Source organism: Pleurodeles waltl, chromosome 3_2, assembly GCF_031143425.1.
Source record: "Pleurodeles waltl isolate 20211129_DDA chromosome 3_2, aPleWal1.hap1.20221129, whole genome shotgun sequence".
NCBI classification, from domain to species: Eukaryota; Metazoa; Chordata; class Amphibia; order Caudata; family Salamandridae; genus Pleurodeles; species Pleurodeles waltl.
Genome location: NC_090441.1, coordinates 214854047 through 214878131, shown reverse-complemented (window position 1 = coordinate 214878131; position 24085 = coordinate 214854047). Strand labels below are relative to the sequence as shown.

The window sequence follows — 24085 nt, the reverse complement described above, 5'->3', positions numbered from 1 at the left end:
GAGTCACGCAAGTGTCCAGGGGGGGGGGGGGGCAGGAGCCCACTAAACCCCGGATGAAGGTGCAAAAGGGCTGCCTCCGGGTGGAAGAAGCCGAAGATTCTGCAACAACGGAAGGTGCCAGGAACTTCTCCTTTGGTCAGAAGATGTCCCATGGCATGCTGGAGGATGCAGAGTTGTTTCCACACAGAAAGACTGCAAACAAGCCTTGCTAACTGCAAGAGTCACATTTGAGGATTTTGGGTGCTGCCAGGGCCCAGGAAGGAGCAGGAGGTGGCCCCTTGGAGGAGGAGACAGAGGAGGCGCTCATCAACACGAAGAGCCAAGTAGAAGCAGGCAGCACCCGCAGAAGCATCTGAACAGGTACTTAGAAAATCTGAGGACAACGGTCGACTCAGAGCAACAAAAGAGGGTCCCACGATGTCAGAGTCCAACTCAGTGAGTTGGGCAATGCAGGACGGAGTGCTGGGGACCTGGGCTAGGCTGTGCACAAAGGAAGTCTTGCAAAAGTGCACAGAAGCCCAAGCAGCTGCAGTTCACTCAGTACACATGTTTACTCTCTGGCGTGGGGAGGCAAGGACTTACCTCCACCAAATTTGGACAGAAGTGCCACTGGACTGTCAAAGACACTTGGACCCAGCTCCTGTGTTCCAGGGACCATGCTTGACAGGATGAGAGGGGACCCAGAGGACCGGTGATGCAGAAGTTTGGTGCCTGCGTTAGCAGGGGGAGGATTCAGTCGACCCACTGGAGATTTCTTCTTGGCTTCCAGAGTAGGGTGAAGGCAGACAGCCCTCAGAGCATGCATCACCAGGAAACAGTCGAGAAAGCTGGCAGGATGAAGAGCTACAATGTTGCTGGTAGTCTTCTGGCTACATTGTTGCGGTTATGTAGGCGTCCTGGAGCAGTCAGCGGTCGATCCTTGGCAGAAGTCGAAGAGGGAAGTGCAGAGGAACTCTGGTGAGCTCTTGCCTTCGTTATCTGGTGAGATGGCCACAGGAGAGACCCTAAATAGCCCACAGAGGAGGAATGGCTACAGAGAAAGGTAAGCACCTATCAGGAGGGGTCTCTGACGTCACCTGCTGGCACTGGCCATTCAGAGATGTCCATTGTGCCCTCAAACCTCTGCATCCAAGATGGCAGAGGTCTGGGACACAATGGAGGAGCTCTGGGCACCTCCCCTGGGAGGTGCTGGTCAGGGGAGTGGTCACTCCCCTTTCCTTTGTCCGGTTTCGCGCCAGAGCAGGGCTGGGGGGATCCCTGAACCGGTGTAGACTGGCTTATGCAAGGAGGGTACCATCTGTGCCCTTCAAAGTATTTCCAGAGGCCAGGAGAGGCTACTCCTCCCAGGCCCTTCACACCTATTTCCAAAGGGAGAGGGTGTAACACCCTCTCTCAGAGGAAATCCCTTGTTCTGGCTTCCTGGGACTGGGCTGCCCAGGCCCCAGGGGGGCAGAAACCTGTCTGAGGGGTTGGCAGCAGCGGTAGCTGCAGAGGAGACCCCGGAAAGTTGGTTTGGCACTACCCGGGCTCTATGCTGGAGACACGGGGATGCATGGAATTGTCCCCCCAATACCAGAATGGTATTGGGGTGACAATTCCATGATCCTAGACATGTTACATGGCCATGTTCGGAGTTACCATTGTGACGCTACATATAGGCATTGACCTATATGTAGTGCACAAGTGTAATGGTGTCTCCGCACTCACAAAGTCAGGGGAATTTGCCCTGAACAACGTGGGGGCACTTTGGCTAGTGCCAGGGTGCCCACACACTAAGTAACTTTTCACCTAACCTTCACTAAGTGAGGGTTAGACATATAGGTGACTTATAAGTTACTTATGTGCAGTGTAAAATGGCTGTGAAATAACTTGGACGTTATTTCATTCAGGCTGCAGTTGCAGTCCTGTGTAAGAATTGTCTGAGCTCCCTATCGGTGGCAAAAGAAATGCTGCAGCCCATAGGTATCTCCTGGAACCCCAACACCCTGGGTACCTAGGTACCATATACTAGGGAATGATAAGGGTGTTCCAGTGTGCCAATCAGAATTGGTAAAATTAGTCACTAGCCTGCAGTGACAATTCAGAAAGCAGAGAGGGCATAAACCCTGAGGTTCTGGTTAGCAGAGCCTCAGTGAGACAGTTAGGCACCACACAGGGAACACATATAGGTCACAAACGTATGAGCACTGGGGTCCTGGCTAGCAGGATCCCAGCGACAAATATCAAACATACTGACAACATAGGGTTTTTACTATGAGCACTGGGCCCTGGCTAGCAGGATCCCAGTGAGACAGTAAAAACACCCTGACATATACTCACAAGCAGGCCAAAAGTGGGGGTAACAAGGCTAGAAAGAGGCTACCTTCCTACAATTTCCTTCACTGCTTTGTGGGCATCAAACGGTAAGTGATGTCACTTCCTGTGTTCATGTCATCTTACGCACAGTGAAGTCAGTGGGGTCAGGATAAATTGTACTTCTGCTGGAAAAAGTCTTTATCGGCCAGAAGTGGGCCTAGCATTCTAATGCTGACTCCTGATGGGAGGGGGCAATTCACTATAAGGGGCCCTACGCCCCCGTCAGGGGCAGACATTCACCTATAGGTGTCCTTGATGGGAGGGGCCTGTTCACTATAAGGGGCCCACACCCCCTCAGGGCAGACATTCATCTATAGGTGTCCTTGGTGGGAGGGGTCTGTTCACTATAAAGAGCCCTACATCCCCCTCAGGGGCAGACATTCACTTCTAGGTGTCCTTGATGGGAGCGGTCTGTTCACTATAGGGGGCCTCACACCCCCCTCAGGGGCAGACATTCACTTTTAGGTATCCTTGGTGGGAGGGGCCTGTTCACTATAAGGGGCCCACACCCCCTCAGGGCAGACATTCATCTATAGGTGTCCTTGGTAGGAGGGGTCTGTTCACTATAAAGAGCCCTACACCCCCCTCAGGTGCAGACATTCACCTATAGGTGTCCTTGATGGGAGGGGTCTGTTCACTATAAAGAGCCCTACACCCCCTCAGGGGCTGACATTCACCTATAGGTGTCCTTGATGGGAGGGGCCTATTCCTTATAAGGGGCTCTACACCCCCCCCTCAGGGGCAGACATTCACCTATAGGTGTCCTTGATGGGAGGGGTCTTCTCAATATAAGGGCCCCTACACCCCCTCAGAAGCAGACATTCACTTCTAGGTGTCCTTGATGGGAGCGGTCTGTTCACCATAAGGGGCCCAACACCCTTTCCGGGTGGTGGTGGGGGGGGGGGGTAGGATTTACATATATTTGTCCTTGATGGGTGGGGTCAGCTCACTATAAGGGGCCCAATACCCTCTCCGGTGGGGGTGGGGATTCACTTACAGGTGTCCTTGATGAGAGGGGTCTGTTCACCATAAGGGGCCCAGCACCCTCCCTGGGACAGCAATACACTATCCTTGATGGAGGGGTCTGTTCATCATAAGGGGCCCAGAAACCTCCCAGGGGCAGGAATGCACGGTCCTTGATGGGAGGGGTCTGGCCGCACTCAAGGGCCTGGCACCCCACCCGGGGGCACTGACGGAGGGCAGGACTCACCATAACTTTATTGAAGAGGTCCAGGTCGTCGAGGTTCTCGTCAGCCAGGCACCCGGACTGAGTGAGGTAGTGGTAGGCCTCGGGCTCCGAGAGACACAGAGCTTCTGCAGGAGTAAAGAGAGAGACAACTTACACACTCGCCCCAGAGAACGCCTGACCCCAGGCCACCACTGAGGCTTTATCCCAAGCATGTCCCCCCCCGTGCTCACACCTTATAAAAATTCAAATGTCTTTTTTAAATAATAAACATTGCTTTCCTTATACTTTCCCATAAAGAGATCTCTGCCACAGTGGCAATGATCGCCTCTTATGTGCAACAACTTTCTAGTAGAAACCTTACAGCGGAAAATCCAGTTTTAGAGGTCTCCATCCCACGAATTCCGTACACTCAGGAATAAATCTACACTCCGAAATGGTGGATAAGGAAAATGTGTAGACTTACACAGGGGTGTGGGAGTAGAGTTACGTGTGAGTAAATCCAACCCTGTAAATGTACCTTTGTGAACAGGACCCCAGGTCTCCACCTTCTGGAAAGATCCTGTATCTACCTTGGGTATCTCTGCTCCTTCAGCTCTCTCAGTTTGACACTGACGCTGTTGACAACACATGCATCTGTCTATACCAAAACCCTTGTTTACCAACATGTGACACAGTTTTCTACTCTGTGGCACCCCCAAGAGATCCCCTCTCACCTCCCCCCCAAGAGATCCCCTCTCACCTCTCTCCTCCCCACTAGGATCCCCTCTCACCTCTCTCCCCCCCAGGAATCCACTCTTCTTTCTCCCTTCCCCACCAAGGGATTCCCTCTCACCTCTCTCCTCCCCCCTAGGATCCCCTCTCACCTCTCCCCCCAAGGGACCCCTCTCACCTCTCCCCCCAAGGGATCCCCTCTCACGTCTCTCCTCCCCACTAGGATCCCCTCTCACATCTCTCCCCCCCAGGAACCCCCTCTTCCTTCTTCCTTCCTCACCAAGGGATCCCCTCTCACCTCTCTCCTCCCCCCAGGGATCCCCTCTCCTCTCCCCATCCCCAGATCTCTGTTGTGTCTTCAAGTGACCATTGGGGTGTATTTAAGTTTATTCCATAACAAAGGAACCATCACCCTATATCTGCGACTGATCTCCTCTGGCAGCAGTAGAACTCTCACCTTTGGAACCAGTCGTAACCATGACAACATGACACTCAGGGACTGATTACAACTTTGGAGGCGGTGTTAATCCGTCCCAAAAGTGACGGTAAAGTGACGGATATACCACCAGCCGTATTACGAGTTCCATAGGATATAATGGACTCGTAATACGGCTGGTGGTATATCCGTCACTTTACCGTCACTTTTGGGACGGATTAACACCTCCTCCAAAGTTGTAATCAGGCCCTATAATCTGCCTACCAGCATTCCACTAGACATGAGACAAGGACATACCACACCTTCCTTTCTTCAAACATAGGCATTACAAAACTTTAATAAAAAATAACACAAACTCCCCCCCTAAGCTAACACGAAACAAAGTACACAACAGAGAGAGGACCATAGACTATACACAAGACCTAAAGAAAAGACCACAGACTCCTACTTTTGGTCATCTGTCAATCAACACTTGCATGTACCTGTGTCACAGAATTTCCATCACACCCCATCTGACATTCATCCACTCTCTTACCATCACCCGACATAGCATCATTACCAATGGCTGCTGGGGTCCCAGATACTCCAGGTCATTCACTTCCGTTAGTCTTCAACCCTCTCTGACACCTACCACTGTCCAAATACCACCCAGGCAATTCACTGCCTTCCACCAATGCAGGAGTGTTTTTTGGGGGAACCGGGTTCCCTTCACATTCCTTCTGCACCGTAGCCACACTCCTCTTGCTCCACAATTTCCTATTCGCCACTCGTACTGCATGTACACTTGAATTACTGTTGTTTTAGGATAAACAGGCCTGCTCACCTACACAAAAATCAACAGTCTTAACCTTATTCAATTCATTGTTCCTCAATGTGCTCTTCTCTTGAGTTTTTTCAACCCTTCCTTTAATCAGATCGATATTGGGCTAGTCTCCTCAAACTTTAGTCCCATCCAAAACGCAACGTGACAACAATTCATTTATGGAATGTCTCCCACTCAAAAGCACAAAAGGGGGCATTCCTGTAGTAGAATAAGAAATATCATGGTAACACCATATTCTGTCTGCCACTGCCTCTTGAATATCCTTCCCAGCATTGCAGGCTAACTGGATGGTTTCTTTAAGCATACGGTTCACCCTCTCAATGATTCCATTCCACTGCGGGCCATACAAAGCAACAGTAACATGGTTGATTCTTACTCTTTCCAAAAAATTCTTCATAAGGAGAAAAACACATTTTACTCCATTTTCAGAAATCAAAAACCTTGGCACTCCTTGAGAGTGAAATAATTTGTTGAGAAAGGCAATCACATTGTGCGTATTGGGATCCCTCATGAATCTAAATTAAATCCACTTTGAATGATAATCAATTCACACCAACTCAAACCTTTTTCCTTCAGTCATCCTGAGAACTGGACCAATAAATTCCATACCCAATTTTTCCCATGGATTCTCTGGGAACTCTAGTGGACGTAACGGCATACTGTGCATATGCAAAGACTTGTCTGCTGCTTGGCATTCTCCACACCTGCTTACACACACACATCCACTTCTACATCCATAGCAGGCCACCAATAATAAATTCTCAGTCTCTTCTTAGTACCCATGCCGCCCACATGACCCAAATAAGCAAGTCTCATAAATTTGTTTCTTAATGTATTTGGGGGAACAAGACAACTTCCTCTCAAAATCAATCCTCCCTCGATACTCAACTTGTCCATGACCTTAACATAAAGCTTCAGCTCATCTGTGACCACTGCTTCCCTGAGCCAACCCTGACCAATCAGCTTTCTCAATTGATTGTGACAATTATCTCCATCCCCACAAGCCTTCCATTCGTGGTGAGTAATAGCATCTTCTGTCATCTTCACTACATCTACCAATCCTATCACACGCTCCTCCTCATCCAGAATTTCACTCTTCCAAACTTGTCTTGTGGGTCATCTGGACAGGAAATCAGCCCTACAACTCTTGCCTCCAGCAATATGCTTCACCTTGACATTGAATTCATACATTTTTTTTAGAGCAATCGGACCAATCTCGGACTCTCACTATCAAGCCCCTTGTCATTGAAGAGATATATTGAAGGCTTGTGATCAGTTAGCAACGTGAATTCACGCCCCCACAAATACGTCACAAAGTGATGTACACCCCATACACACACCAAAGCCTCTTTCTCAAGGGTACTATAGTTCTTCTCAGCCACCAAAAGTCTCCTCGAGACAAATGCTATAATACATTCCTTTCCATTCACTAACGGACTCAATTCTGCGCCAATCCTAAAATTACTAGCATTTACCGTGGCAATGGAAGGAATATCATCACAGACCGGTTGTAGTGCTGACACATTAATAATGAGAGATGTCAACAACTCAAAAGCATTATTTTGTTCCTGCTCCCAGACATACTTCACCCCACTCCACAGCAACCTCCTCAAAGGTTCGGTTTGCACCACAAAATTTTCAACAAATCTGGAATAATATTGACAAAGTCCCATGAACGATCTTAGCTGATCCTTATCTGCAGGACATGGGACAGTTTGATGGCTTGGTGTGACCCAAATACTCTACTTCCTCTACCATGAATCTGCATTTCTTCTTCTTCAGAGTCATCCCATGGTCTTCCAAGATACTCACCACTTTAGTCAGTTTTTGTAGATGTAACTGATGAGACTCAGGGTAAATCATTATATCATCCTGGTATGTTAACACTTCACTGTCCTCACCCAATACCTAAAACATTAGATTCTGAAAGACTGAAGCAGCTGAGGCTAGGCCAAATGGCATACACAGAAAAACAGAAAGCTCCAAATGGGGTATTAAACGCTATCTGTGATCTTAAATTTTCAACTCGACCTGATGGTAGGCAGCTCTGAGGTCTAGTATGGAGAAGAACTTTGCTCTACCCAATTGTGCCAGCATCTCCTGAATCTTGGGTAATGGTAAACAGTCAACTTGTATATGCTTGTTGAATGATCGGAGATCCACACACAGTCTGAGGTCTCCAGATTTCTTCAAATCTACTACAATTAGTGAGATCCATTACAATGAATCTACCGGTTCAATAACCCCTTCTTTACACAATTCATCCAAATGTGTTTTTAATTTACTTCTGACACTCAAGGGTATATTGCAAACCTTATGTACAACAGGGATGATTTTATGTTTGAACCCTCTCACCATCCCTAATCTGTTTTAAAAAATAGGTGTATGATTGTCCATAACTTCGGCAAGGGACGTCACTTCCATAGCCACTTTTTCCACAAGGGGTATTGGATGAGAAGTGCCAGGTATGAGGACCATCCCAAACTTCCCTTGATCTCGACATCCTAGAATGTTATGCCCTCTCTTTACAACATAAATCTTAGTGTCAATTGTTCTTTCTTTATAAGTGATGAACTCACACAAATATCCCATCATGTCAATTTCTTGACCAACAAAAGCCACAGTGTGAATGTCTGGTGGACTAAGTCTCAACTCTTTCCACTCTGTCATACAGCTTTTCTGATGCAATGGTTTTTGGGGAACCAGAATCTAGAGTGACCTTCAAAAGTATTTTCCCAACTTTTATTTCACATACTGGGTCTCCCTTCTTTGGTGAAGTTTCTTCCTCCGATAGTATCTTAACTGGTGAAATGTTGCTAACAGATAACATTAGTCTGCGCTTGTCAATCAGTAACTCCCACAACTGCTTCTTCTTGGCTGTCTACATATCTCACTTTCTGCGTGTTTCTGCAGACATGTTCGAAATGACCAATTCTCTTACACTTTGAATACATTTTGCTAACTGCGGGACATTGCTTAGGATTGGCCATGTAATTTTTAGACCTACACCTGAAACAACTCCCTGAAAAATATGAAATGCTTTTATCTTGTTTTTTGCTTACACTCTGTGGTTTCCCTGTGGTTTTACAGCTTTTATACCTTCAGCATTATCTTGTTTTGCTCTTCCCAATTCTTTTGATGCAGCTATTGACCTTTCAATTCCGCTTATGATTTCTATTGTTTTGCTTAAGGATGGATTCTTGCAACACAAAATTCTTTCCTGGGCCTTACTTTCATAGCAGTTACCACCAATTGGTCTCTTAAATACTGGTCAATCGGATCAACAAATTCACAAGATGCAGGCAGAATGCAAAGTTCAGCTAAATAATTGTCAATGGTCTTGTGTGCATATTGTTTTTGTGTAAAAAAGTTGTGCCTTTCAACAATATGCTGGTGTTCTCTTTAAAGTGATTTTCAAACCATTTTACCACCTTCGTAAATGTATTCTATTCAACTGTTGGCAGAGGATATATTTGTGGTTGATGGTCGAAAATTCTTTGGCCTTCTATCCTCAAAGAATTGTGCAATAACGCTTTTTTCCTAGCTGTATTGAAATGTACACCATGTATGATTAAAAGATAACTTTGAAATGTTTTGTACCCTTGTTGCCATTTAATTCTTGGGGGTCCAAGCTTCTGGCACAAATGAAACTAGAAGTCTGCAATTTAAATTCCTTTGTTTGCACCAACCCTGAAAGGCACTGATACCCTCAAAACCAGGGTTCAAGTATGAGGTTTAATCACTTAAAGATGGCTGCCCAAAATCTAACTCATCATTTGGCCAATTCAGTAACCTTTTCTATTGACCAATCCTGAGAACCAACAGTTTCTTCACAGAAGTGGGCGTTATACAGCAAAAGAGATGAAGGCAAACACCCAGCGTAGATTCGTGTAAAACCTTTACTTCTCACACAATTTCATTTATAGCCACAATTCTTTAAAGCGTGTTTTCAGGACGAACACATATTTTCTAGGCACCGTATAGACTTGTAGGCAGAGCAAGCAGGGCGCATTCTTTGAAGCGAGAGACACTACTGTGAAAATTGTTAAAATGATTAGCTGTGTATCCTCCCTTTGATGATCATCTTGGGTGCATGTGGGCTCACGAGGCAGTGTGAGCACGGCGCACATTACTGTGGGATTAACATGGATCGCTGATTGGTAGACTCGGAGTTGTAGACGCACAGGCTCCGGCGTGTGTGATCTCACTGGCCACCGCAAGGGTATACTTCAAATTTGGCGTCCACAGCCGCTCACACAGCTCGTGCAGGTAAAATGATCTTAGAGCTTAAAATAGTGGATTATTGGAAAGATCCTGAAAGGTTGGAGGGCCTCTCAGGGCCCTGGCAGCACATGCAATGCTCACCTCCTTCCTTGATGAACAGTCAGTTCAGTATCATTTGACGTCACAAATACTGACAGGTTAAGTGCAGATCGTGGGTTCTCAGGATTGTGCTGATTTCTTGCTCTGCTCATCACCAATTTAGGTTTCTTCAAGTAAACATAAGAAGGCACTGTAGAGTTGCATTGAAGTTTATTCCATAACAAAGAAACTGGCACTCTACCCCATAACCTGCCTACCAACATTCCACTAGACACCAGACAAAAACAAGCATTTGCAATGCAGCGGGTCTCGCGTTTGCTCATGTTAGAGCTGATAGCATTGTAAACTCCTAACCCGACTTTTCACCTATCGTGCAAAAGTGCATTTATATACGTAACCCGAAAATGTGCAATTAACTATGTAAAGCGCTCGACTTCTGCCAAGCGAGATCGCCATCGTAAATGAGAGAAAAAGAAGTCCACGAGCCCGATGGAAAACAGCGAGCCTCGCATGTTTTCTGTACTTGGTCGCTGCGCTCGAGAAGGGCTAGCCACCGGAAAAGGCATGACGTATGCGTGCCTCGGACTAATGAAAGCAAGCAGATTTTATAAGGCAAGCCCACGAACCAATAAAAAACACTGACATGACGTTGACAGGGCTCCGAGCCCTTTTCTGAACACTAAAGAGTCTCGCTGCGATACGCATGCGCATGCAACGCAGGCTCGACCCTAAAAAGGACAATCTCTTCTCACCTCTTCCCTTCACCCCCAGGAATCCTCTCTCACCTCTCTCCTCCCCCTGGACTCCGGTCAGCAGCGCATAGAAGATGTGGTAGTTCCTCTCTGCAGGGTTCTGCCGAACCACCCGGTTCTGAAACACACAAAATGTAATTGACAGAAGAGTGAGGTGGGAGAAGGGAGACACGTCATAGAAATAATACAGGTGTGCATCGGGGGAGAGGGGGTCCACGCGGGATATGGGCCACGTGATGTGAAATGAAAAGGGGTGAGACCAGCTGCACCCCCCTTAAAAGGGGGTGAGACCAGCGGCACCCCCTTAGGACCAGGTATCAAAGATCCCAGGACACCAGATGTGAGTAGCCCGTGGAGGAGGGGTCAGGAAAGTAATCAGCATGGAGTAAGATGGTGCATCAGTGCGCCTGGAGGTGCTGACAGCATCGGTATTCACCTTTTCCAGTAAATCTGTACAGGTAAGTTAAGGACATAGTGTGTGAGTGAGGGCAGTATCTGCTCCCGGTGTTCTAGTGTATGAGTGAGGGCATTATTGCTCCCGATGTCCTAGTGTGTGAGTGAGGGCAGCATCTGCTCCCCATGTCCTAGTGTGTGGTGAGGGCAGCATCTGCTCCCCATGTCCTAGTGTGTGGTGCGGGCAGGATCTGCTCCCCATGTCCTAGTGTGTGGTGCGGGCAGTATCTGTTCCCCATGTCCTAGTGTGTGGTGCAGGCAGTATCTGTTCCTCATGTCCTAGTGTATGGGAGAGGGCGGTATCTGCTCCCAATGTCATAGTGCATGAGTGAGGGCAGTATCTGCTTCTGAAGTCCTTGTGTGTCAATGAGGGCAGTATCTGCTCCCAATGTCCTAGTGTATGAGGGAGTACAGTATCTGCTCCCGATGTCATAGTGCATGAGTGAGGGCAGTATCTGCTTCTGATGTCCTAGTGAGTCAGTGAGGGCAGTATCTGCTCCCAATGTCCTAGTGTATGAGTGAGGACAGTATCTGCTCCAGATGTCCTAGTGTATGGGTGAGGCAGTATCTGCTCCCGATGTCCTAGTGTATGGGTGAGGGCAGTATCTGCTCCCAATGTCCTAGTGTATGAGATAGGGCAGTATCTGCTTCTGATGTCATAGTTTGTGAGTGAGGGCAGTATCTGCTCCCAATATCTTTGAGTATGGGATGAAAATAAACCCTTTTGACAGGTTAAAACATATGTTTTAAATATTAATAAATCGCCCCTATGTAGCTGTTATAACCACACAAGGTAAGATGCATGGTATTGAAAAGAAGATCATGTAGAAATGTAATGGTAATATGTTCTTACATGGACTAGCACCCAAACCCCTTTTCACTATGAGAGGCCTAGCTGTCCTATGCAGAAAACTAGAGAACAGATTAAATCATCCTACTACCATACCTCAGGAATGTGACTAGCTAGAAAATTAAACAACTATTTTTAATAGTTATTAAATGCAAAAAACACACACTTCTTGTATATTTGTTTGAAGGTGTCTGGCTGCCATCCTCATATATAGGAAGGGATAGAGCGACAGATAAATAGATAGATAGATAGATAGATAGACAGACAGACACGATTGGCGTAAGGATACAGTCCACAATGCGTCCGCCCTGGATGTGTCCGTGCTGGGAGAAGTGCAGTCGGATGAACTTCCCAAAGCGGCTTGAGTTGTTGTTGTACACAGTCTTGGCGTTTCCAAAGGCTTCCATGATGGGGCTGTGGGGGAGGACGAGAACAGGGGGTAGGTGGTCAGTGGAGAGAGCCACGGTGGCGCAGTATGAGCGTACAACACACATTTGGTTACCTGAACCAGAGTGTACTGAACGGTGTGCTCTGCAGGTGGTGTACTACAAAAACAACACACACACACACACACACAGAGCAGGGGATTCACACTTACCTCAACCACAGAGTACACCACCATCTGCTCTGCAGGCGGTGTACTCCAGCAACAACACACACACACACACACACACACACAGAGCAGAGACAGAGCAGGGGATTCACACTCACCTCAACCACGGAGTACACAACCATCATCTCTGCAGGCGGTGTACTCCAACAACACACACACACACACACACACACACAGAGCAGAGACAGAGCAGGGGATTCACACTCACCTCAACCACGGAGTACACAACCATCATCTCTGCAGGCGGTGTACTCCAACAACACACACACACACACACACACACACACACACACACACACACAGCAGAGACAGAGCAGGGGATTCACACTTACCTCAACCACAGAGTACACAACCATCTGCTCTGCAGGCGGTGTACTCCAACAACACACACACACACATCCAAACACACACACACACACAGAACAGAGACAGAGCCAGAGCTCCACCCCGGGGAGAAGAGTGGCCTTGCCCAAGACGGTGTTGGTCCATAGGGGTGCCTTGGCAAGGAGTGGAATAGAGGCCGATGACAGGGCCGTGCAGTGCTGACCTGAAATCATGCGGCCACATTGATGAGGAACCGATTGCAGAGACTGCCTAGGGGAGAGCTGAGGCTCACATAGATCGAACTGCCTGGGGCCCGTCGGCGGGAGCTCTGCTGCACCTGGGAGACTGGCAAAACCAAGGGAGGAGAGAGGGTGATTACCTCCTGCACTGTAGTGTTGGGGGCCCTAGGCCCTCATGCTACTAAATGAATGCGACACAGACACATGGTTACTGTTCTGGTAACTGGCCACAGGCACGTGCGTCTGGCCCTTTTTATTGGAAGGGTCACCTGACCAGTGACGCATGTGTTGGATGGGTGTGGGGTGTGTGTGTGTGTAAAGCCAGTCCTCAGCCGAGTAGCTGGTGGAACACTAGAGCGTGTCCAGCAGGACACTACATTCCTCCCAAACTTTATTGGGACAATAAAAGGAACAAAACAAAGTCCAACCTGTAAAAGAAAATACAATAACAAAACACCACCATCAGTCTCTCAGCCTCGAAAAGGCAGGCCGCAGTACTACAGTGGACAGGTGCAGATGGGAGCACCCGGATACCTCCGCACGAGTCCATAATTTAACCAGGTACAGCTGGGAACGGACACTGTGTGGATGGACTCCAGACTCTGTGACAGTCAGATGGTTGGTTAAGTGTCCACTCATGCACTGTTGTTCAGTCCTGTGGGGACTCGTGGCAAGTCAGGTGGTGTATACAGTTCACTTTGTTCGAATTGGGTGCATCAGGAGCATTGGTGGAGTCCGCTGCAAATATACTTCTTGAGACATCCTGGCTTCATGAAGGCCAATCCCTCGAAGACTGACAACATCTGTGATGGTGTAAAGTCCTCCTCTGAAGCCTTGGCACATCCGGACACTTTGTTGGTGGAGCAGCTTCCAGACCACCTAATTTGTAGATTCTTCACTCTGGAACTTCCGTGAGGCCCTTACAATGGACTGACACAGGACCTGCGTGGACTGTGCTGGGCTGCGTGTGGGCCACCTCCGGGCTGCTGCAGGCTCTCTGACAGGAGCCACGGTCAAGTCATTCATGCAGCCACAAGGATGAATGATTTGTAGTCAGTGCGCTTGCCAACATAGACCAGGTGTGGGTGGGCTCTCAGAAGGGATCAGGTAAATGGTCTCTCACGTTGCCAGGAGGGTGTCTTGTTGGTGGTGTTGTATTGCGGAGTTGATGATCCACCTTGCTACTCAACTGATCCTTTGATGGATACCGTGATGCACATGGCAATGATGGTGCTTGCCATTCAGTAACCTGGACTACGAGTGATGTTGCTGGAGTGAGGGTGACTGGAGGGACTTCACCATAGCTAGTGCAGTCTTTCTTTTCTCCCTGTGCAGATGGTAGTAGTGATGCCATGTGCTTCAAGCAGCCAGTGACAGGGGTCTGGACATTCACACTGTGAAGCGTGGGGCAAGTACGCGGTTCGTGCATGTAGGTGTGTTACATTTGGTACTCCCGCTGAGCTGTCTCCAGTGGCGTCGCCGCACCTTGGTGGCTGTCTTGACTGTGGGTGCACTCTTCTCTTGTGGCATGAGTCCTGCATTTCTTCACCCTGTGATCTTTCGCTCTTGTACTCCTGTGGTCGTCAGGTGTTGCAGTGCGACAGGTGTTGTCACACAATCTCCTCTCTTTCTTCTTCACAGAGTGGTGTCGCGCTACGCTCTCTACTCCTTTGCTGCGGCGTCTGGCCACCTGTCTTCCTTTTGTGTGGACCTTTCGAAGGTCCTGTCCTGTCCAAGGAATAGGAGTCTTTCCAGTGTTGTGGTGGTGGCAGTTTGCAACTCAGGTGTGTGACTCTCCTCTTGCCTGTTGTGAGTCACTGCCGACTCAGTCCTGAGGCAGTGTGGGGGAGGACACTCCTTATAAGTCTCTGGCCCATTGCAGGGCAGTGACAGCGGGTCAAATACATTCCTGCCTCTTCACTTGAGGGCGCAGTGCTTGTGCCTCAAGACAGCGCCGTCGCGGCACTAGGTCCTGCTTGAGCCTGGGTGTGCTTTGCAGGGTTGGTCGCTTCTCTCAACCTGCTGTATGATGGGCCAGCGGTGGCCATCTTGTGTCACAGTAAGGCTGGCTGGCACGGCCTCATCTCCCGGGCGTTCTGTCACGCTCACAGGGGCTCTATCCATCTTCTCGGGCTCCTGCCTGTGTCGTCATATTTTCTGGTGCAGCTATCTGCGTACATCTGACATAGGGGGTGATTCCAAGCTTGGTGGGCGGCGGGAGCCACCAGAAGACCGTACTGCGGTCAAAAGACCGCGGCGGTCATTCTGGGTTTCCCACTGGGCTGGCGGGCGACCGCCAAAAGGCCGCCCGCCAGCCCAGCGGGAAACACCCTTCCACGAGGAAGCCGGCTCCGAATGGAGCCGGCGGAGTGGAAGGGGTGCGACGGGTGCAGTAGCACCTGTCGCGAATTTCAGTGTCTGCTAAGCAGACACTGAAATTCTAAGTGGGGCCCTGTTAGGGGGCCTCTGCAGTGCCCATGCCATTGGCATGGGCACTGCAGGGGCCCCCAGGGGCCCCACGACACCCGTTCCCGCCAGCCTGGTTCTGGCGGTCAAAACCGCCAGAACCAGGCTGGCGGGAAGGGGGTCAGAATCCCCATGGCGGCGCTGCCTGCAGCGCCGCCATGGAGGATTCTGCAGCCCAGGGGAAAACCGGTGGGAAACCGCCGGTTTCCCTTTTCTGACCGCGGCTTTACCGCCGCGGTCAGAATGGGCCTGGATGCACCGCCAGCCTGTTGGCGGTGCATCTGCGGTCCCCGGCTCTGGCGGTCTATGACCGCCAGGGTCGGAATGACCGCCATAGTCTCTTTTATTTCTGGGCATTCTTTGCTGACACCTGTCATGTCCATCTCGTGTCTTGCGGTGATGTCCCTCACTGCAGGGGACCGGTTGTGTTCCTTCAGCAGTGGTGGCGGACGGCCGCCAGGGGCTGCGCCGGCCATGTGCCCACTCCTCGTGCCTCATGTGGCACTTGCATCCTTTACCTACTTTTGCAGCGTGGCTGGGGCAGCTGCAGCCTCCTCCTTCGCTGTGAAGCAGTTGCACACGTCGCTTCCTTTTCTCCGCCTAGAGACTAGGGTGCAGTACCTTTCTTTGGCCACCTGATGTCACTGTGGCGCTCCTTTTCAACTTGAAAAACAGTCTTTCCTCCTACCGGCCTCGTTTGCCCGGAGCTGCAGGTAAGTGCAGTTTTATTTCTTTCTTGTTTTTCTCTTGTTTTCACACAAGATGCAGGCACACTGCACGATGCTCTGTGAGGGGGGGCGGCCTGGGCATTTGACTTTTCCTTTGGTGCGTGTCTGCACCCTTGCACTCCCCCAGACTGCACCCCGTGTCATGGCCTTCCTAGGCGTTTCTGGCATGATTACAGGGAGGTGGGGCGGGCCTGGGCATTCCTCTTCATTCCGGTGCATGGTAGCACCGTCGCGCCTCCCTCCTCGCGCCGCAGCAGTCCCGGCAGTTCTCCCTCGCCGGGATACGACCGGCGGCAAGGGGGGGGGGTGCAGAACTGCTGCTGGTGCGCATGTGGGGTCATCGCACCCACTCGTCGCCATTGTAGTGTTGGGGGCCCTAGGCCCTCATGCTACTAAATGAATGTGACGCAGACACGCGGCTACTGTTCTGGTAACTGGCCACGTGCGCCCGGCCCTTTTTATTGGCAGGTTCACTGACCGGCGACGCCTGGGTTGGATGGGTGTGGGGTGTGTGTGTAAAGCCAACCCCCAGCCAAGTGGCTGGTGGAACAGTAGAACGTGTCCAGCAGGACACTACATGCACCGACTGATCGAGGTATTGTTTTCCTCACATGAACCCCGCAATGAGCACTGCAGGCCTTCCCAGGCCGCAACCAACAGAGCTTTCCATGCCCATACTGAAGTGACCTGGGGATATCAGAGTGGGGGTTGCAGGAAGAGCCACTGGCTGGGAAGCCTTACTGGCATGCTCTACAGGGGTGCACTGTAGCTGAGCATCGTCCTGCCGGGTCCTGGGGGTCCCTCTTCACTGACAACCCTGACACTAGAAGTCCTGGTTGGGAGGGCATATAATCCCCATCATTAACTGCAATCCTGGATGATAGCTCCTGGCCCGTAGAGCAACCTTCTGGGCACCTATGCAAAGTCATGAGCACTTATCTGGTGATATCTTATTGGCGGTAGGGGCTGGGGTGTTTCATCTGGCAATTGCTTTGTAGGGTTTAATTACCACTCTTGACCCACCACCCCTGGATCTGAGCATCTCCCTGGAGAGGCCGCCAGAGGCCCTGCTTAGGGGGGAGCTCCTGCTTCCCAGCGTTGAGGCGTCCGGAGTGAACGGCCAAAGCACAAATCCGATCACTAGAGGAGCACTGAGGGGTCCTCAGTAGTGCCCCTGAACACTGGTCCCGCATTACCTTGTCCTCCACTCACACTTCTGCCTTCACACCCTGCCCGTAGGGCTACCAAGGGCCTACCTTAGAGGTGACCTATATGTAGTAGAAGAGGGGTTTTAGGCAAGGCAAGTAAATTTAGATGCCAAGCCAATGTGGCAGTAACTGCTCACGCAGGCCCTGCGCTAGCAGGCCTGAGACAGGTTTGAAAGGCTACTTCAGTGGGTGGCGCAAGCAGCGCTGCAGGCCCACTAGTAGCATTCAATTTACAGGCCCTGGGCATAAGGGCTACTACTGTACAAGGGACTTACAGGTAAATTAAGTGTGCCAATCAGGTGTAAGCCACTCATACCAAGTTTAGAAGGGAGAAGACATGCACTTTAGCACTGATTAGCAGTGGTCCTAAAGCCATCAAGAAGAAGGTTAAAACAAAAGCAGAGAAAGGCAAAATGTTTGGGGATAACCATGCAAAAAGGACCATTTCCAACACCTGCGCATCCTGAAAAATTACCATCGATGACTAGCGGAACAGGTCACAGCAGCCGAAAGTACAATAACAGAGATCCCTACAGATCTAACAGCCCTACGCGAGTGACTTATAAGCATGGAAAGGAAAGCCCAGTATTAGAGCTACGGACGGAGGACACTGAAGACAGACCAAAGAGGAATAACATCCATGTAATGGGAGTGCCGGAACGAACTGATGGGAACAACATGCTGACCTTTTTGGAAGGCTGGCTGAGGGACGAAGTAGCCCTTGAGGGTCTCTCTCCATTTCATGCCCTGGAAAGAGCTCACAGAGTTCCGGAATGGCCCACAATCCCGGGGGCACCTCCGCGACCAGGGCTCGCAACACTATTACAATACAGAGATCAGGACCATATTCTAGCTCAGGCCAGACAGAAGGATGGGTTTAAAATTGAAAACAGTAGAATCCTGCTCTTTCCAGACTTCACAAATGAAATGCAGAAGCAATGAACAACGTTCCTGGAAACAAAGAGGCGTCTTCGCCAAATGGGCTTGTCCTGTGCCATGTTGTTCCCTGCTAGGCTGAGGGTTGAGACACTGGAAGGGGTGCAGTTTTTCAAGACCCCCACAGGAGTATGGGAATGGATTGACCTTCACCCACAGGCAGGCCTAAGCCAGGGTTCCCCTAGGCAGAAGCATAGACAACAGGGAAAGAAGCCCTCTTGGGAAGATGAGGGCCTCAGAACAGAAGAAAGCCACAGAGATGGCAGTGGTGATGCGCGGAAGAGGGGCGAGTCCGGCCTCCACTGTGGCAGACGATGAGGCCCGACATTCAAACTCCGTCCAAGACACCAGCTCACTTACTGATTCAGATACTGAACTACCTAAAATGACTCCTGGCACCACTGATGAACTGATAGGATGAGGACATGGTGATGTACACCTTGGGTTATTTAATGGGGGAGAGCACACAGAGCTGGGCAAAAGAAAAATCTGCCCCTAGACCTGTGAATACAGTTTATTGAGCTTACTAGGATGGAGGGACTAGACGGGGATCACAATTCTCTTCTGCTTGTTTTTTACATGGGTGCACCCTTGTGCGCTTGAGTTCTGATTGAGAGTTGGGAAGTTTGTTGACTGTTGGGGACTTTTTTAGGGGTCGTGGTCCGTTAGTGATTTCCGTATGACTCCAAAACTGGACAGCACTGTGTGTGGTTACGCCTGCAATCTGCTTGAATGCACTGTTTATATTTATACATTTAGGACGGCAATACCTTTGACTTACAAAATGATGTCCTGGAATATAAGGGGACTGCACAACATGGCCAAGAGATACAAGGAATTTTCGTATCTTAACAAATGGAGACTTCAAACAGTGTTCCTGCAAGAGACTTCTTTAACGGCCAAAGAAGGGGAGCACTGCAACAAAAATGGAGGGGTCAGGCCTACTACGCCACCTACTCGGCTCATGCAAGACACACATTAATAAGGATACGACCCGGGATTCCCTTCCAGCACACCGGGGCTATAACTCACCCAGGGGGCAAATATATGAGGTGGTCACGGGTCGCCTAGATGGGAGAGAGGCAACACTGATTACCATTTATGCACCAAAGATCAGGGTGCGCTCTTTGCCGAATTGTCATGTGTGCTGGTCCCCCCTCTTAGTGGGGTCTGTTATCCTGGGAGGAGACTATAATTGTATCATAAAGCCTGCCCCCGGCCGCTCCCATCCCACACTGCACGATTCTCCAGTTGTAAAACTGGCCTGGGTACTTACTGATTGGCACGTGGAATGGGGATCTATCCATTCCTGGCAATTATTGTTCCCACAGGAGAGGGACTGCTCTTCTTTCTTGACACTGCACGACCTCCTCCATGTGCTCTTAGATGCGTTTCTCTGCACCACAGATGCTCATGGCTCCATAAGAGCCAATGAATACCTATCTAGAACTGGGTCAGATCATAATCCAATCTTACAGGCTTAACTTGGGCGATGACACAGCCCTGCGTCCCACTGTGGAGGTTGAAGCCGGAGTCCCTAGAGGACCCAGTTTTCCGGGACACAGTGGGAGGCCACATTAGACAATACATCAAAGATAATGCTGACTTGGCCTTATCATACAAGCAGAATGGGACAACTTTAAAGTAGTGCTTCAGGGCAGGTGTATAGCGGAGTGGGGGGGGGGGGGGTGAGATGGACTCTACTAGCAGAAGTCTCGGCATCAAGCATGCCTTGCGGCGAGCTGAGATGAATAGACCAGGCCATCTGGAAATGTAAACTGAGCTCTTAGAGGCTAAGGAAAAAGTGGTGGGGCACGTGGAGCACCTACGGAGCTTTGACTAGAAGGCCTATATGACCAAAGCACATTGCAGAATGTTACCACACTGGTATGCTACTGGCCAGGCTGGTGAACTCTGCCAAACGGGGCTCGGTGATTCTTGAGATCTAATATGATTCAGGACACAAACAGTGCAGGCAAATGGATATTAATCAGGAGTTCCATGGCTACTATTCTAAACTCTACAGCAGCTCACTTACTTGCTCTACGACCAATATTGTCAATTTGTTGGCACCTGTGACGATGCCAACAGTGTCCCCTGGTGAGACGTAGGCCCTGGGCAGATATCTCACCCAGCCAGAAGTTGGAGCGGTGATAAGAGCCATGGTCTGGGGCAAGACGCGGGCACTGATGGCCTTCACAGCTTCCAGCAACACATTCCCGCCTTTCCCAAGAGCACTTCTTGGGCGGGCCATGTTTAGTGTGAGCTCAGTTTAACACATTTTCATTAAACAGATGTCAACAGTAAAGCCCAGTAATAGCCAGGCCTGAGGGGGTCTCCCATACCTGCTCTCCAAGATGGCCGCCTCCACGTGGGTGCCCTTCTCTGACGCGGGAGCTCCTGTCGAGTTCTGGCTCATGGAGGACAGGAACCGTAGCAAGAGCTTCGTGCTCTCAGTCTTCCCAGCTCCACTCTCCCCACTGTAGAGGAAGGAAGCAGAAGGTAACTTGATGCTCTTATGTGCTGCGCAGTGAGTGAGCTGCACATACACTTTGATGTACTGAATAGTGACTTACCTGAACAGGACTACCTGGCAGGCACTCTCTGGGACAGATGGCACTCACCTTATTAGATGGCAGGGCCTGTCCCACTCACCTGGCAGAGGTGCCACTCACCTGATGAGGATACACTGTCTGGCAGGGCCTGGCCCAAGTGGCACTCAACTGATGAGCACGTGCTGGCTGGCACTCTCTGGGACAGGTGGCACTCACCTGATCAGGACGATGGATGGTAGGGTCTGGCCCAGGTGGCACTCACCTGATGAGCATGCACTGCCTGGCACTCTCTGGGACACGTGGCACTCACCTGAGCAGGACAATGGCTGGCAGGGCCTGGCCCAGGTGGCACTCACCTGATCAGAACGATGGCTGGTAGGGTCTGGCCCAGGTGCCACTCGCCTGATGAGCATGCACTGGCAGGCACTCTCTAGGACAGGTGGCACTCACCTGATCAGGACGATGGCTGGTAGGGTCTGGCCCAGGTGGCACTCACCTGATGAGCATGCACTACCTGGCACTCTCTGGGACACGTGGCACTCACCTGAGCAGGACGATGGCTGGCAGGGCCTGGCCCATGTGGCACTCACCTGATCAGGACGATGGCTGGTAGGGTCTGGCCCAGGTGACACTCACCTGATGGGTACACACTGGCTGGCACCCTCTGGTCCATGTGGCACTCACCTGATGAGCACACACTGACTGGCACTCACCTGATGAGCACAGATTGGCTGGCACTGTATGGCCAGGTGGCACTCACGTGATGAGCACAGATTGACTGGCACTCTATGGCCAGGTGGCACTCGCCTGATGAGCACGCACTGGCTGTCATGCCTCTTCCACAGGCAGCGATAACATTCATTGGCGATGGCGAAGATGTGGGGGGGCAGCTCCCCCAGGTGGTGTCGGCTGTAGAGCTCCACAACCGCCTCCTCGTAGAGCCCGGGAATGGCTTTGTAGGGGTTCACGGAGGCCAGGATGGAGCCGATGTTGGTCTGAAGGGAAGGGAGAGAGAAGCACGTGAGACAGAGAGCGGGAGAGGAGAGGAAGGGAGAGGAGAGGGAATGCGGGGGGGGGGGAAGAGAGAGAGGAGAGGGGGAGAAGAGGGAAGGAGGGAGAGCAGAGAAGAGGAAGGAGGGGGGAGAGAAGAGGGGGAGAGAGAGAGAGAGAGAGAAGATGGAGGGAGAAGAGAGGGAAGGAGGTTGGGAGGGGAGAGAGTAGAGGGAGAGGAGAGGAGAGGGAAGAAGGGTGGGAGGGGAGAGAGAGTAGAGGGAGAGGTGAGGGAAGGAGGGTGGGGGGAGAGAGTAGAGGGAGAGGAGAGGAGAGGGAAGGTGGGTGGGAGGGAGAGAGTAGAGGGAGAGGAGAGGAGAGGGAAGGAGGGTGGGAGGGAGAGAGAGTGGAGAGGAGAGGGAAGGAGGGTGGGGGAGAGAGGAGAGGGAAGGAGGGAGGGAGAGAGAGTAGAGGGAGAGGTGAGGGAAGGAGGGTGGGGGTTAGAGAGTAGAGGGAGAGGAGAGGAGAGGGAAGGAGGGTGGGAGGGAGAGAGAGTAGAGGGAAGGAGGGTGGGGGGGAGAGAGGGAAGGAGGGTGGGGGAGAGAGAGAGAAAAGATGGAGGGAGAAGAGAGGGAAGGAGGGTGGGGGGGAGAGAGGGAAGGAGGGTGGGGGGAGAGAGAGTAGAGGGAGAGGAGAGGGAATGAGGGTGGGAGGGGAGAGAGAGAAGATGGAGGGAGAAGAGAGGGAAGGAGGGTGGGGGGAGAGAGAGTAGAGGGAGGGAGAGGAGAGGAGAGGAGAAGGGTGGAGGGAACAGGGAGAGGGCAGAGGAGGGCAGAAGACCTGAGGAGAGAGGACCTGGAGGAAGGGCCGGGGAGGGTGTTGGAGGCGGAAGTTCCGGCGGCGGCCACGGGAGGGCAGCAGAGGACAAGCTTTGGTTTCCCTTCAGCTGCAGCGGAGCCCGGGGAAGGCGCAGGCACTGAGGGGGTTATTCCAATTTTGGAGGAGGTGGTAATCCGTCCCAAATGTGACGGATTTACCACCAGCCGTATTACGAGTTCCATAGGATATAATGGACTCGTAATACGGCTGGTGGTATATCCGTCACTTTACCGTCACTTTTGGGACAGATTACCACTTCCTCCAAAGTTGGAATAACCCCCTGAGTGTCCTGTCCACAGCACTTCAGCTTGGAAACATGGGGGTCAGTGCACGTGCCGCGGGGAGCACAGCTCGGAACAGTGGGGGTACCGCTCTGTCCCCGAGCTGTGCGACTCACAGCACGTGCGCTCTCAGTTAAGTCACGTGCATGAAGTCAGAGAGAGCGAGTATCATAAAATGTTATCACCCCCTAACCCCTCCGCCCCCCGACTGTGATGAGGGGCCCCCCGAGTCACACATATCCCACATATAATCATTGGCCTTGGCCTGAATGCGAGCCCAGGGGGGCCTGGTCTCCTGAAGGGTTTGAGCCCCCTGACCCCAAGGGCCTGCAGGCGCACAGGCACTGACCCACAGGCACTGACCCACAGGCACTGACCCACAGGCATTGACCCACAGGCACCGACGCAGACCCACAGGCACCGGCGCAGACCCACAGGCACCGGCGCAGACCCACAGGCACCGGCGCAGACCCACAGGCACCGGCGCAGACCCCTGAGCACCGACGCAGACTCACAGGCACCGGCGCAGACCCACAGGCACCGACGCAGACCCACAGGCACCGACGCAGACCCAGACCCACAGGCACCGACGCAGACCCAGACCCACAGGCACCGGCGCAGACCCAGACCCACAGGCACCGGCGCAGAACCCACAGGCACCGGCGCAGACCCACAGGCACTGACAGACCCCGGCCCTGGCGCAGACCCACAGGCACTGACCCACAGGCACCGGCGCAGACCCCTGAGCACCGGCGCAGACCCACAGGCACCGACGCAGACCCACAGGCACCGGTGCAGACCCACAGGCACCGGTGCAGACCTCTGAGCACCGGCGCAGACCCCTGGACAGCAGCGCAGCACCACAGGCACCGACGCAGCACCACAGGCACCGGCGCAGACCCACAGGCACCGGCGCAGACCCACAGGCACCGGCGCAGACCCACAGGCACCGGCGCAGACCCACAGGCACTGAC

General features: G+C 51.5%; 1 protein-coding gene across 1 annotated transcript in view; it reads right to left on the bottom strand.

The window, feature by feature from the left end:
- Positions 1–24085, bottom strand: part of LOC138286710 (unconventional myosin-X-like) — a 483148-nt gene that overhangs the window by 259703 nt on the left and 199360 nt on the right. The window contains exons 4-9 of the mRNA XM_069227214.1: positions 21769–21956; positions 20752–20886; positions 12182–12306; positions 11026–11039; positions 10623–10707; positions 3566–3669 (exon numbers count right to left, since the gene is read on the bottom strand). Of these exons, the coding sequence (XP_069083315.1) occupies positions 3566–3669; positions 10623–10707; positions 11026–11039; positions 12182–12306; positions 20752–20886; positions 21769–21956 (651 nt within the window). The remainder of the gene's footprint in view (positions 1–3565; positions 3670–10622; positions 10708–11025; positions 11040–12181; positions 12307–20751; positions 20887–21768; positions 21957–24085) is intronic.